The sequence below is a fragment of the Camelina sativa genome, chromosome 14 (genome assembly GCF_030686135.1).
Source record: "Camelina sativa cultivar CO46 ecotype springtype chromosome 14, ASM3068613v1".
In the NCBI taxonomy this organism is placed as follows: domain Eukaryota; kingdom Viridiplantae; phylum Streptophyta; class Magnoliopsida; order Brassicales; family Brassicaceae; genus Camelina; species Camelina sativa.
In genome coordinates this window covers 8,377,428-8,391,268 of record NC_141893.1, presented here as the reverse complement: position 1 = coordinate 8,391,268, position 13,841 = coordinate 8,377,428, and the positions used below count along the sequence as shown (strand labels likewise).

The 13,841-nt window shown below is 33.9% G+C and overlaps 3 protein-coding genes and 1 pseudogene across 8 annotated transcripts; 1 reads left to right on the top strand and 3 right to left on the bottom strand.

Annotated features, from left to right (window-relative positions):
* Positions 1–227: 227 nt before the first annotated feature.
* On the bottom strand, positions 228–884 carry LOC104743401 (glutathione S-transferase T3 pseudogene; annotated as a pseudogene).
* Positions 885–2,432: 1,548 nt separating this feature from the next.
* Positions 2,433–5,113, bottom strand: LOC104740631 (methyltransferase-like protein 2). 3 transcript variants are annotated; one of them, XM_010461298.3, is made up of 8 exons: positions 4,308–5,113; positions 4,080–4,219; positions 3,935–3,968; positions 3,700–3,775; positions 3,442–3,619; positions 3,272–3,361; positions 3,086–3,185; positions 2,433–2,951 (listed from the first exon to the last, which is right to left on the bottom strand). In XM_010461298.3, exons 1-8 carry the CDS (start codon positions 4,804–4,806, stop codon positions 2,791–2,793), a joined length of 1,278 nt encoding a protein of 425 aa, XP_010459600.1. In that variant the 5' UTR covers positions 4,807–5,113; the 3' UTR covers positions 2,433–2,790. The 3 variants fall into 3 exon arrangements, 1 of the variants encoding a protein (XP_010459600.1); XR_015580227.1 differs by lacking the exon at positions 3,935–3,968 and having other exon boundaries at positions 4,308–5,019; XR_015580226.1 differs by lacking the exons at positions 3,700–3,775; positions 3,935–3,968 and having other exon boundaries at positions 4,308–5,019.
* Positions 5,114–6,463: 1,350 nt separating this feature from the next.
* On the top strand, positions 6,464–9,655 carry LOC104740630 (uncharacterized). 4 transcript variants are annotated; one of them, XM_010461294.3, is made up of 6 exons: positions 6,464–7,132; positions 8,447–8,573; positions 8,739–8,890; positions 8,972–9,034; positions 9,131–9,199; positions 9,292–9,655. In XM_010461294.3, the coding sequence occupies exons 1-6, from the start codon at positions 6,920–6,922 to the stop codon at positions 9,406–9,408; spliced, it is 741 nt and encodes a 246-aa protein (XP_010459596.1). In that variant the 5' UTR covers positions 6,464–6,919; the 3' UTR covers positions 9,409–9,655. The 4 variants fall into 4 exon arrangements, with proteins under 4 accessions (XP_010459596.1, XP_010459598.1, XP_010459599.1 ...); XM_010461296.3 differs by having other exon boundaries at positions 6,468–7,132; positions 8,754–8,890; XM_010461297.3 differs by having other exon boundaries at positions 6,658–7,132; positions 8,754–8,890; positions 8,975–9,034.
* A 544-nt stretch (positions 9,656–10,199) lies between these two features.
* LOC104740628 (pathogenesis-related protein 5-like) lies at positions 10,200–11,225 on the bottom strand. The gene is made up of 2 exons (XM_010461293.2): positions 11,057–11,225; positions 10,200–10,973 (listed from the first exon to the last, which is right to left on the bottom strand). The coding sequence occupies exons 1-2, from the start codon at positions 11,109–11,111 to the stop codon at positions 10,279–10,281; spliced, it is 750 nt and encodes a 249-aa protein (XP_010459595.1). The 5' UTR covers positions 11,112–11,225; the 3' UTR covers positions 10,200–10,278.
* Positions 11,226–13,841: the final 2,616 nt, after the last annotated feature.

Sequence of the window (13,841 nt, the reverse complement as noted above, 5' to 3'; positions counted from 1 at the left end):
AGCTTCTCCTTAAGAGCTTTTTCAGATTCAGTTAGTGAATCTTTTTTAGCAATCAGATTTTCAAGCATCACATGCTTGATATGCTCCTTCTTCAATGCAAACTCCTTCTCTTTCAATGCAAAGTCCTTCTCCTTCATCTCATACATCCTCGACACACGCTCCAACTGACACTCCAAGTAAGCTTTACCATCTTCCTCCACATCCGGTTCGGCCTTGGAGCTTTTTTTTTACTTCCCCTTCGCAGCCTTAACACTAGGAGGTCGGGGCATTGGTTCATCGACATCAATCGCAGCTTCAACACTCGCTCTTCCCCTTTTCACTCCATTAGCTTTAATATATGTGGAGGCACACCATTTTTGATCGTACCTTAAGACAAGCCATGCATGCTCCAATGTAAACCTATGTCCATGATCATTAATGTATATCTCATGTGCTAACTTCATCACATCATCTTCATTCTGTCCACTAGACTTCTCCCTACTCGCAGCCTCATAACATCCAGCAAACTTGCACACCAAGTCGTTTATCCTCCCCCACCTCTGCTTACAGTGACTCGCCTCTCTCTTTGGCCGACTAACAACATTCGGACAGGATGCAAAGTATTTCGCAATCCTCCCCCAAAAGGATGCAAGTCTTTGCTGGTTGGAAGTAATCAGATCCGTGCTAGTGTTGAGCCAAGCGCTGACCAACATGGTATCATTTATTGGTAACCATGCTTGCCTTGACTTGCGGTTTTCTTGTGGGGATGCAGGTGAAGATGGAGCTTCAGAACATGGACTTAGAGAAGGAGAGTAATCGAGGTTTTGGGTATCAAGTTGACTTTGTAACAGATTCAAATAGCTAGAGGTGGGACGATAAGGATTCATGTAATCGTTTGGATCCATATTGCTAAAGGGAGAAGGAGGTGTGTTTGTTAAATGAGAAACAAGAGATTGCTAAAGGGAGAAGGAGATGTGTTTGTTAATTGAGAAACAAGAGATTGCTAAAGGGAGAAGGACTTGTGTTTTGTTAAATGAGAAACAAGAGATTCGTAAAGGAAGAAGGGGTTGTGTTTGGATCCATATTGCTAAAGGGAGAAGGAGATGTGTTTGTTAAATGAGAAACAAGAGATTGTCAAAGGGAGAAGGACTTGTGTTTTGTTAAATGAGAAACAAGAGATTCGTGTTTTGTTAAAGAAGGATTTGTGTTTTGTTTGTGTTTGAATTTATAAGGTTTAGTTTATATTTATGTTGGTTTAATTTTTGAAATAAAGTGTTTACCTAAACTACAACAACCACACATTAAAAATCTTCACAACCAACTAACACATCAATGACTGACTAGACTAATACCAACAATAGCAATTACTAAACCTATTTATCACAACCAACAAACAAAAGCTATAACATCAAAGACTACACTAATACCTACACTATCAAGTACTAAATCTATTTATCACAACCAAATAAATGCAAAAAAGTTGAGGATGATGATTATCTTCCTTCATGGCCGAAGAGATCCATGTTTGTCCATACTCAATAGATCCTTCACACTCTATATTCATCAATGCATCAATCCATGTTTGTCCATTTAACCTCAAAACAAAAGACAGATCCACGGTTAATGAAGCCCAAATTCAAAATAAAATTAATCATTCATGAACAAGCTAAATCGAACAAGAACAATGTACTCTAAAATTATACAATCATGTGTCAAGAACAAAAACATTTACTAAATCATCATTAGCTACCACAAATAACAACATCAAAAACAACTAATAACAACACAAAAAACAATCATGTGTCAAGAACCGAAACAATTACATATCCAACTCCACACATTATCTAAACTTAACCAAAACGGATCATCATTAGATTACACAAATAACAACACCAAAAACAACAAATAGCTTCTGTTGAATCAAGTTAGTAACTTTAATCAGCATATTGCGATACATTCATGGCCAAATCTTTTCAAATTCATCATAACCGGAGTTAAAAAGTACTCATCTGCTAAAGTAATGATCAAAACGGAACACATGAACACCAAGAATCCTAATTTTCTAAGAAACATAAAAAACCCTAATTTCGATCCAAAATCAAAAAAACCCTAATCATCAAACACTAATCGAGATTGATTCAATCAGTAATTAAATTGAGAAACTTATCCTCTGCTTCCAATTGATTCAATCTCTTCCGATTGAGTGGACTCCCAATTCACGAAACCCTAATTTCCAAATCGCCTCTCCTACATGCAATCAGAGCCGATTCACGTTTCAATCAAAATATCGCGATGGGACACGGCAATCTCCTCTTCCTCCGGCAGAAATCTCCTCTTCTCCGACAGCAATTTCCCCTTCCTCCATACTCAGACGATTCCAAAAACAATTCTTCGTTTTCTCACAATCGCGAGAGAAAGGGTGAGAGAGAGAGAGAAAAAGAGAGAGAGAAAAATGGGAAGCAAATATTTTTTTCCACATTTTCTATTTTTTCGTCAAGCCAATAGCAGGCTGAAACGTCTCTTACAACACATATGGATATTATATAACAACTCCCCTTACATTTTTTCTTTTGTTTTGCTTTATTTTTTTGCATCAAAAAACTAAGAGACAGGGGTTGAACCCCCCAATAAACAAGGTCTAACAGTAGTTGTTTGAAGCTTCTCGGCTGACTTTTTAAGCGTTTGTTTCTTTAAATGATGCCGTTTCCTAAACCAAACCTTCTAGCCATATCCAAGGGTTCTCTCCCACTGTCCTCAGATTGAAAATGAACCATGGAGAAAACGATCGTGAAGTTTGGCCCTGAACACTGGCTACAACTTATTGATGCACTCATTATCTTTCAAAAAGTATCTCAAGTCCTGGAAGTGAAGCGGTTCGTTTCCCCAAGAGGTCCATCCGGCAGCCATTTCCCTAGCAAATAGCTCAAGGCACCGAGCACGTTGAGACCCGGGGACGTGTTTCATGAGTATCTCTACAAACATGTCCAATAAAAAAAGTATTAAATCAGGGAGCTGTACAGAAAGAATTTGAGCAAATTGCATTGTGCTCTTGAATTTGATGAAGCCAATCGCAAAACAAAGCTGTTGAAGAATGAAATATGAATACCTCCAATAGGGGGTTTCCTCGAAAAATCTCCAGGGATGCTTATGATTATCTGCTTCTTATCCAAGACTTTAAAATCTGACCTAGTTTCTGATCCTGAAAGCTATGAGACATATACATCCACAAGGCTGTTCAAGCAGAAGTTCGTTTCACAGATTATTCAACTAACAAAGAAAAGAATTGACTTACTTCGGTAAAGCAGTAGCCTAGTAGAAGGTACTCGTAAGGTTTATGATGGACCAGGTCCAGATCGCAAATCAAAGCACTATCTGGTTTCACCTGAAACATTAACATAGTCAAGTCAAGTATGCAACTCAGAAACCAAGATGGGGCTTGAGAGGTGAAAGATGCTCTCTCACCTTTAACCAATACATTGTAGCAGCATACTTAACTCCCCACGCAGGGAATAGCTCTTTCTCAACAAAGTTAAGTAATTTCTCTCTATTGGTCACCCACAAAGCCACGAGAGCTCCTTCAGCATGAGCAAGCTGCTTGATCGGGAGGGATAAGAAGTATCTGTTTGGTAAAGTAGGATACCTAAAAAGAAACATGGCTCAGGAAACATTCTGATACAAAAGTTGCTTATTCACAGGCACTACTTCAAGTCAGTAACAAACTTTGATTTCTGATGAGCGCTTGCGTTTTCCCATGGTGGATCAATAACTATAAGATTGAAGCCTTCTGCAGGTTTAGCTGCATGTATGACCCCAATAAGATTAAATAAATAGCTATACTCAATTGCCTATCGATATGTCTTGCAAACAAATGAATTAGGACCAATCAACCGGAGGCAGGATACTCTAGAGCTCAGCTTTTAGCAAAATCTCTATATTAGAAAATAGCACTAGTTACCAGGAACGAGGTTTCGGATGTGCAGTAAATCAGACTTCAAGGCAACATGGGAAAAAGAAATGTAAAATCAGAAGAACCACTCCACACATCATCAACTAAAAAAACTCCATCTTTTATAAAGAATCATAAAGGAAAATTCACAAACCATGTAGAAGCAACTCTTTCTAGGCATTATATATCTCCGGTTGGAAAACTCAGCTTCAACTTCTTCTCCGCTCTCGTTCACTACTAAGTTATTAAACACTTGAAACACTCTCTTTTCATTGCAATTGTCAATTAAGCAACCTAACAAGACCACATAAGACCAATCAGACCATCAAGTTCTTGGGATTCAAATAAGATTTAGCAAATGAAATAGAAAGAGACAAAAAACCTTCATTATTATCACAATGTAGATTAAAATCCAGTGTTATCTCATACAAAGGAGCTTGCCACACTCCTCCAAGCTCAACAAAAGAGAGTCCATCGTCAAAACACTTAGTCAACAAACTAGAATCATCATTATCATCATCATCACTTAGACCTTTCGTTAATTTTAACAGCTCTGTTTCTCCAAGAAACGAATCAAGGGCTTTAGATAAGAACAGCCTCGCATCCTGATGACGAAGATTCGAAGCTAGCTCTCCTGCATTAGGAAGGTGAAAGCTAGGGGCTTTCTGCTTCCGTTTTCGCTTTCTCGGATTAGGGTCTTTGGGTTGTGAATTGAGATGCTTCGGATTGAAGAAACGTGTGTAGTAAGCAGAAGGTGAAACCCTAAATTTGGTGTATGAACGATTGATGATGCGAACTGGGTCTAAGAAGAACCAATTTGAGTCGTCGGATTCGTAGATTCCCGAATCAATGAATTGAGCTAGCTTCTCAGTTTTCGCCATTAACGACGGCTCTAAAACACTCTCTCTGCTTCAAACAAAAGGACAGACAGACGTAAATGAATATTCTCATTAACCCCTCGAATTTTCATAATTGAGCACAATTAGCCCAATAGTTTTGAATGTAACAACTAAACCCAAAATCTAGTTCGAAATTCAAACACTTGTGAAATTTCCGGGAACCCACGGGTTTTGATCATTTAATATATCGTATACGCAAAACCCATTAATAGCTCCCAGATTTATTATAGCTAATGGTCTAAAAACAATAAAGAACAAATGTATGAAAACAAGATTTGATTTTTTTTATGGGAGTGGGAAGTGGCAAGAACAAGCATTAAAAGTATACGAATAATTGAAGCAGGGGTTTGGTGAGGGGTCGCTTTGATAGTTTCCCCAAATATGGGGACGGTTTTATTTGTGGGGTGTGTGGCCTTTGTAAACTGTGACAATGACAATGACCCCCGATTAAAGTTACAGCCAAATAATTGATCCAAAACTGTAATTTTCATATGGTAAAATCATGTACTAATCGTATATTTTTTTAGAAAATCTTCTTAACCTACCTACCTTTATAGACCCTTACTAGAGCTATATTGGCTGAAATAAAATAAATAAAAACTTACTAGAGCTCTTTTTTATTAGAAGACCAATGCCAATGTGTTTTAACAGTGTTATCATTAAAAGATACATAAACATTAAATTAGAAAACCCCTTATCATCAACGAGACATGTTCGATGTTGTTTTCTTTAGTCATTATATGAGTTTAAGTTATTGTTCAATGTTTTATTTTAATGTATTTGATACATTAAATTTCACTTACGAAGCAGTACTAATTTTGTGTTTACTACATACTGTGCTATAGAACCTGGTTTTCAAAAAAGTAAAACACTTTTCTTTTTTTTTTTTTTTAATATTACAAAGAAAGAAAATCTAGTAATGGAGCAAGCAATAATTATCCATGTTTTAAAAGTTTCCACATAGCATTGATTACGTCCCGCAAAATCGTTAGACCCACCATCTTCGCCTCGATTAATGACTAATCCCCGCCTAGCATCGATTATCCAATTATGCCTGTCTAATTTGATTATAATCTGTCTAATCCGATTACTTCCCGCTTAATTTTGTATATACCGATTATTTTTAAAATCAAATATATATATTTTTGTTATTTAGACATTTAAATTAAGATTTTATGATGTTTTATAATGACTAATGTATAAAATTTTAATGAAAAATCATAAAAATTTCTTTTAAAATTATGTTTTTACGTGTTTACGGTAATTTTAAAACAATACTATAGTTTTATATTTTATTTGATATTTTTTAAAAATATAAACAGAATTATTCATATATTTAATTCTATATATTTGAATTTTATTATTAATTTAATAAAATAACCCTAAAACTAGTTTCCGATTAATCTCTATTTAATCTCCGATTTTCTTGTTAGGTGCTAGGTCCACTCCAACCGCCCGATTAGCGCTTAAAAAAGATAATTATGTAAAAAAGAAAATTATAAGATAAGGACAATGAAAATCCAAAATTTTCAAAAACAATAGAGAAAAAAAAAAGAGAGGTGGAATCGTCATTAAACAACGAACCGGGTCCCATACAGCTCTGTCTCTATTAAACACCAGTCAACCATTCAGGTCAATCGCGTGTTCTTAAATTACCAAAAGTACCCCTCCGGTTAAATCCAACCAAAGCCAAAGAACAAAAAAACGGTTCTGTCTTTTTTTTTTTTTTTCATAACGCATATACAGTTTCAGTTCAATGCATACGTGGCGAGTTATAACTGGTCAACGTGGTGGAAACTGGTCTCTATCATCCCTTCTCTTTCCCTCCTTTTAGTCCTTTCTCTTCTTCTCCTCTTCCCTTCTCTTTACTCTGCTTCTCTCTCTTGCTTCTGCTTGTGGGACAAACCCTAATTATTTTTACTTCTCTCTCCACTTCCCGCTCAATCATCTTAATCTTTCCCTCGCTCTCTCTTAGCAATGCATGATCTTCGATTTCATAGCTATGTTCTGAGCTGAAAAAAAATTAGAGGTGGGTCTGTTTGATCGGAGTTTCTAAATCGGATCAGACTAAAGAAGAAGAAGAAGAAGAAGAAGAATGCTAGAAGCTGTAGATAGCTCAGGGGTCGTTAATGGAGGATTCCCGCAGATTCAGAGCTTTTACGGCGATTGCAGTAGCGAGGAAGAGTTATCGGTATTGCCACGTCATACGAAAGTGGTGGTCACCGGAAACAACCGTACGAAATCGGTGCTTGTTGGTCTTCAAGGTGTTGTTAAAAAAGCTGTCGGTCTCGGTGGTTGGCATTGGCTGGTAAGTTTAATTCTTTCCTTTTTTGGTAAAAATTTGATCTTTGTGCTTTCCTTTTCCGTTTTCCTTTTTTGGTATGTTGTTTCGATCTTCTTTAGTGTTTTCTCTGTGATTCAATCTATTGAATCGATGAATATAATTTCGTGTTTTTCGAATTTTGAATTTCAAATTTGGGGATTTTTTTCTTCTTTTTCTTGAAATTGCTAAAAATGTCTTCTTTAAATGATATAATAATCAATTCTAGTTATAGATTCACTAATCAATTCTCATAATTTACATCTAATCAAACCAAGAGTTAATAGTGTGATAAAGATCAAATCTTTTTGTCATTACCAATGTTTAAATCTGTAAAATTTTCAAAATCTTGCGATTGATCTTCTTGCATGCATGTTGTTAGCATTCGACTCACCATTATTGCTTGATTTTAAACTGTTTAATCTTGCATTTTGGGGGTTCTTAGCTAGTTAGGTTATTCATGAAGCCTTCATTGATAATCCTTTTTTTTCCCTTCACTAGATTATTTCTTCTTCTAGTAACAGGTTGTTTGCATCTAATAAAGTCTCTGAAATATCTCTAGTATCTTTTTGATGATTCTTGCTGAGATTCAGGCTCAATTTCAGGAATCATCTGTAAGAGGATAAGGGATTTTGAGTTTTAAGTTAGGCAGCCAAAAAAAAAAAGCAACTTTATTTTCGCGCCTGTTCAATATAAAACATCATAACAAATATGCACTTGTTATCTAATTCTCCATCATGTTTCTTGACAATTTTGTTTCCTTATGGATTCAAGCTGGCTTTTTTGAAATTTGTTTTGGTTTGATTATTATGGTGATAATCATTTGTTTTCTTGTTTTTTTTTTTTTCTCTTTTTCTTTGTTCTTTCTTTATTAGTTGAGTCATTTTAGTCCCCAAGCAGTGTCACTTCTGTCGATTTTTTCTTTCTTTATCAAAATCTTTTTGCTTTGGTTGGCTAGTCTTACAATTATAATTTGCTCTGCAAGATCTTTTTGATAGTGTCTCTGTGTATGTGGACCTAAAAGGAGTAACTTCACCATATTCTGGCTTTAAACTTTAAAGAATAATCCAAATAGTATAAGATTTTTCTTCAGTCTCACGAATATATTTTACTATTAATGATATCACATTCCACCACTTCTTGTCTCCCAGATTTCCTATAGAAGTAAATTAAAAAAAATAAAATAATATTTTTTGGAAGCATTTCTTCATATTCTTGTTCTTCGGGAGCTTTATTTCAACCAATATGTCAATTCTTGTTTATGGACTATATAATATTTATGAGGGTCATTGTTGTTTTTAGGTTCTGACAAATGGAATAGAAGTAAAGTTGCAGAGGAATGCGCTTAGTGTCCTTGAACATCCAACTGGATTAGAAGAAGACGATGATCTTGATTTCGAAAGCACACAAAGGAATGGCTCCGATATGAGTAAGTTTGGTTCTTCCTTGTCTTCAAGAATTTTCAAGAACTTGTACAGAGATCTCTCAGTTTTATATAGTTTCCAGTGAGTTAACACTAAGTGGCATATTGTTCTTTGGACATAAACGTGGTAGCCTTTTTAACTAATATTCTCAGTCTTGTTTCTATGACAAGTTGTTTCTTTTCCAGCATCTGAGGACACACTGAAGCCTCATAAGTCTAAGCAAAGAGGGCAGAGATCGCGGTCATCTCACAAGACTTTGAGCAGGTCTCTATCATCTGACTCACAATCTAAAAGTTCGGGTTTTACTCCTCCTGAAAACATGGTATGCAGATTCAGAATTTTGAGATGTGTATTTCACTTACCATTGAATGTAATATGACTAATCTTATGTTTACTGATGCAGAAGGTTGATCTTAGCAAACTGGAAATGCCTGCTTTACTAAAATATTGGCAACATTTTAACCTTGTAAGTTGATTTCGAGTAGAAAAAAAACTAGCTTTGGTTTACTCAAATCTTGAACTCTACTTTCTATGTGCTTGTTTCTGAATGAACTCGTTGTAGGTGGATGCTATTCCTAATCCATCAAAGGAGCAACTAATTGACATTGTTCAGAGGCACTTCATGTCTCAGGTATATCAGAATCCTTCTGAGCCTTCATTGTGTTTGTCTTAATTATGGTCTGATGATTGATAAAATGGTGTAAAACTGTGATATGATTACAGCAAATGGATGAGCTTCAGGTTATTATGGGGTTTGTCCAAGCTGCAAAGAGAATGAAGAAGGCTTGCAAGTTGCAATCAAAAGAAGCCAGAAACACTGATCTTAACTGCATCAGCTAAGAAAAGCCCTGACTTTTTAACAAATCATGTATGTATGGTACACCGACTTGTTTAACCATTTGTGGCTTGGTAAGTTTTAGTTCCTCTAGAGATGTTTGGCTTAAGGGTAGATGTTGCTTCTGTTGTTCAGCCATGTAAGTAACATCAAGAAACCAAAAATAACTCTCTAAAGCTCCCAATTAGAAACTATCTATTCTGATAGGATCCTGAATGATTGGTATGTTATAATGTAAATAGACTTCTCTCACTTTTTTTTTTCTTTTTTTTTTTTTTTCATTTCAATCTGATTTTTGGTAAAAGAAAATGAGAAAGAAAGAAAGAAAGTGAGACAAGTCTTTTTTAATTTTTCACTTACCCTGTATGAAGCTCAAATCAACTAGTATCATACTATCTTTTTCGTAGGCTCCTTGGATAGTTATAAAGAAAGGGCATGATGGTGAGGAAGATTTGTTTGCAAGCATGCGTAAAATTACAATACAAAAGTTTGATAACTACAAAGACAATAATAAGACATTATTTTTGAAGAACATTAATTGACCAAAGAAAGTATGGTTGTATTTGGTTTAAAATCTGCTATAAAAGAAAAATGATATTACTCAAAGAAACTTTAATATATATGTATTTGTTTTGAACTTTAAAACACCAAAAAGGTTGTTCATCTTATTTTAGAGATATAATCTTTGATTAATTCTGTCTTCCTCGTTAACAATAATAATGTCTCCATCTCTTACATCTTTGTTTAAGAAACGTTGTCGTTGAGAATTTGTAAAGAAATTAAAAAAAACAAAACATATAAAAATTATGCTAAAATTGATTAATTCTTTCTTCATTGTTGTTGATAAAATAATAACAAAGGCTTATTAATTAGGCCTAAGCACAGAAACTGATCAAGTAATTAGCATTAGTACAAGTAAAAGTGCTGGAAGCATCATCGTATGCATAGCTATACGCTGTAGGACAAGCTCCTTTAAATATCTTCGAGTAACTCGTCGGTGGACACGTCTCCGGTTTACTAAAAGCGCCGGTGCAACAATACTCCGGTTTGTTAAAAGCCTCGCAAGCACTCTTACACGCCACAACACCCGCCGCGCCCGTAACGCGTAGCTCATTCGGACAGATCGCGTTCACGTCCGAAACGCATCCCGCGGTTATACAGTTCCCCGAGCCACCTTGCGGTGTGATTTTCATCTGAACGTTGTAACCGTCGACGAGGCTCACGTCGTAAAAATCTTGAACGGAGTTTGATCTTGGTCCGGGGGTTCCTATCGTGAACTCGGCCAGTGTAGCCGGTGGAGCTCCTCCCGCGCCGGCGCATTTTAGTTTACCACCGCAGTCTCCGGTGACGCATTTACCGACGCCGGAAGCGTCGAAGTTACACCCCGTTCTACCCCAGAATCGACCGGACCAGCCTGGAGAAGCGGTTAAGGTGACGGAAGATCCTGAAGCTAAGGCAAGCCCGCCGTCGCCGAGTTGTGTGCCCTTTGAGGTGAGAATTCCTGGCCATACTGTTGAACTGCAGTGGTTTGTTAAGGTGAAAACGGTGCCGGAGACGATGGAAATTGTACCTTGCAAAATAAAATAAAATTAGCGTAAGAGAAGAAACAATCAATAATGAAAGAGTGTTTGTGTATATACTACTATCTATTACATGTTGCTATGATGCATGAGATGAAGAGAAGGTGTAATCCGGAGAAAATCGCCATTTGTTAATCTGATTAGTATTGAAATTTCGAAGATGTGATGATGAGTGCAAGTTAACGACGCAGATTACCCTCTATTTATAATCCTTTGTGGGGGACTATTTTTCTTTTTAGTTTATTATTTTGGTTATATGTTTACCATATATATAGTTTTTTAAAAAAGAAAAAGGTCACGCGTGTATATGTTTCTTAATTGTTATGTGATACAAGTCTACAAGATGATTTTTTAGAATTTTTACATAAAAAAAGAAACATTTAATGTTTAGATATAAATGTATTATTTATTTATTATAACACATTTCTCATAACTATTAACTAATACTCCCTCTATATCATAAAGGTTGATGTTTTAGAAATTTTTTTTTGTATCACAAAGGATGATTTTTTTTTAGTGTATTTAGTGCATTTTTATTCTTAAAATCAAATAACTAATTAATGTTTTTAGTTTTATAATAAATAATTAAATATAGACATGCATTTGAATGACAAGTGTATGAAAAGTATGAATAAATGAGTATTAAAAAGAATATAAAAAATAATTAATAATAATACAACATTTATTATTTTTCTTAATCTTGGTGAAAATCCTAAAAAAAATCTATTATGATACAAAGGGAGTAGTAATCCATCAAATTTATATTTTTTATTTAATGATTCTTGAAATTTACAATTTCTTAACATTATTTGACAAAAAAAAGTTACTAATAGAAACCCAATTTTTTTATACAAGAGAAATCTTAGAAAATCATATTTTGTGATACAGAAAGAGTAATGTTTTTTGGTAATTTAATGGTGACTAAGAGCATCCCCACTCATCTATTTGAGAGACAATCTTTATTTTAGAGACAAATTTGGTATAACTCACCTCTGTTTTCACCAATAGAATAGATATTATTATGTTTTTTTTCTATATATAAAGGAAAAACTAGAGTTTTCCTATTATAGAAAAAAATAGAGTTATCATTATAGATAAATATATTAGAGTAAGTCTCACATCTATTTTGGAGATAAAAATAGAAAATATATTGGAGATGTCTAAAACCGAGTAAAATTAAAAATGTTTGTATATTTTTCCCTTTTATAAGTTAATTTAATAACATAACATTCATGAGCAAAATTAAAGTTAAAAAGTCTGAATTCGTGCAGAAGGAAGAAAGAAAAAAAAAGTCTGTTATTAGAGGAAAGAATATTCAGTTTGCACTTTTGTAGTATCTAGCTTCCTTTAAAATCTACGGGACAACTATTCAAGTTGATATAGTTAAAAGATTGTCAAAACTTTATTGGTTTAACGGTGATAATAACTCATAATATTATCTTTTATAAATTGATATGTACTATTGATAATGATAACAAGCTTTAAGAAACACATATATACCCTATATATTAATAGAAAAGCACTCTCACAAAAAAATTGAAGTGTTTTTTTATAGAGCTCCGATACATTTTTTTAATAAACACTTATACTTCTCGTTATTATTTACATAAATATGTCAATGATATATTATGAGCCAATATTTTTTTCTATTAGTTTTTTAAAATGAAAAATTTAATCAACTATTAAATTCCTAAAATATCTTTAATTAACATTTTCATAACCTATTTACTTATTAAAAGTAAATTACATTTCACAAACATGAAAAAAAATATTCATTCATTTATTTACCACTTTTATCATTTTTCTAATTGCATTTTTAAATTTAGAATTAGTTTAAATTAAATCAATTAGTCTAAAAAATATTGTTTTATCTATTTAATGGTATAGTAATATAGATAATAATGTGAAACATAAAATATGTGAATTTGATATTTACAATCACAAAAAAACATCAAAACTTTCTACACCACCTTAAAATTCTTTTCCAATTTCAAATATTTTAAGGGTGAAACATATTTTACAGAAAATAAACGCAGAAAAAAAAACTTTACCTACATATTTTGTTTTATACAAACAAATCTTAAATCTCAAATAATAATTGTACTTATAATATTTTATTTAACTAGATTTACCTAGTTTGGATTACTTATGAGTAATAGTTGTCTTAAAAATTAGTAGTAGATTTTTGCGAGTTAAAGAAAGAAAAAAACAGATTAGTATATTTTTCAGCTTTTTTTTTTGTTGGCTACAAAATGTACACTCCCAATGAATCACTTTAGACTCGTTCCATCATCGTTACAAATGTTAACACTACCTTTTGATTTTTCAAAATTACTTTATCGAAAAAATGTCCAAATTATAATTAAGCAAAGGGTTTTATCATTAAAGAATGTATACGTCAAGCGGCTTAAACCCTTCCCTTTGCAAGACGGGTGGAAAAACTCGATTAAGAGTTTAGAATTTAGATCCATCATGATATAAACTAGTGTAACTCAGTAGTTGCCTTATCTAATACGGGATATTTTCTCATCATATCGAGCTTTAAGATCAACCTTATAGGATCTTATTACAAAAGCAGCTAGCTTAAGACCAAAGCAGAGGAAATATATTTACCCCGGGGTTAAAACTTAAAATCAATCAATAATTAGGCTTGTTTGGTTTTAAGATTCTCACTAATTGTTCTGTATCTAAAGATGATCCCATCACCTGGACCTGCTCAGATAAGGTTTAATTTAAGGAACAAAGCAAAAAGCATGTAACGAAGACGAGTGTAATTTATGTAAAAATAGATATATCGTCGAGTTGTCAACGGGTGTTTTGTCTCTCACATGTTGTGTCATCTGGAAAAAATAATGTTA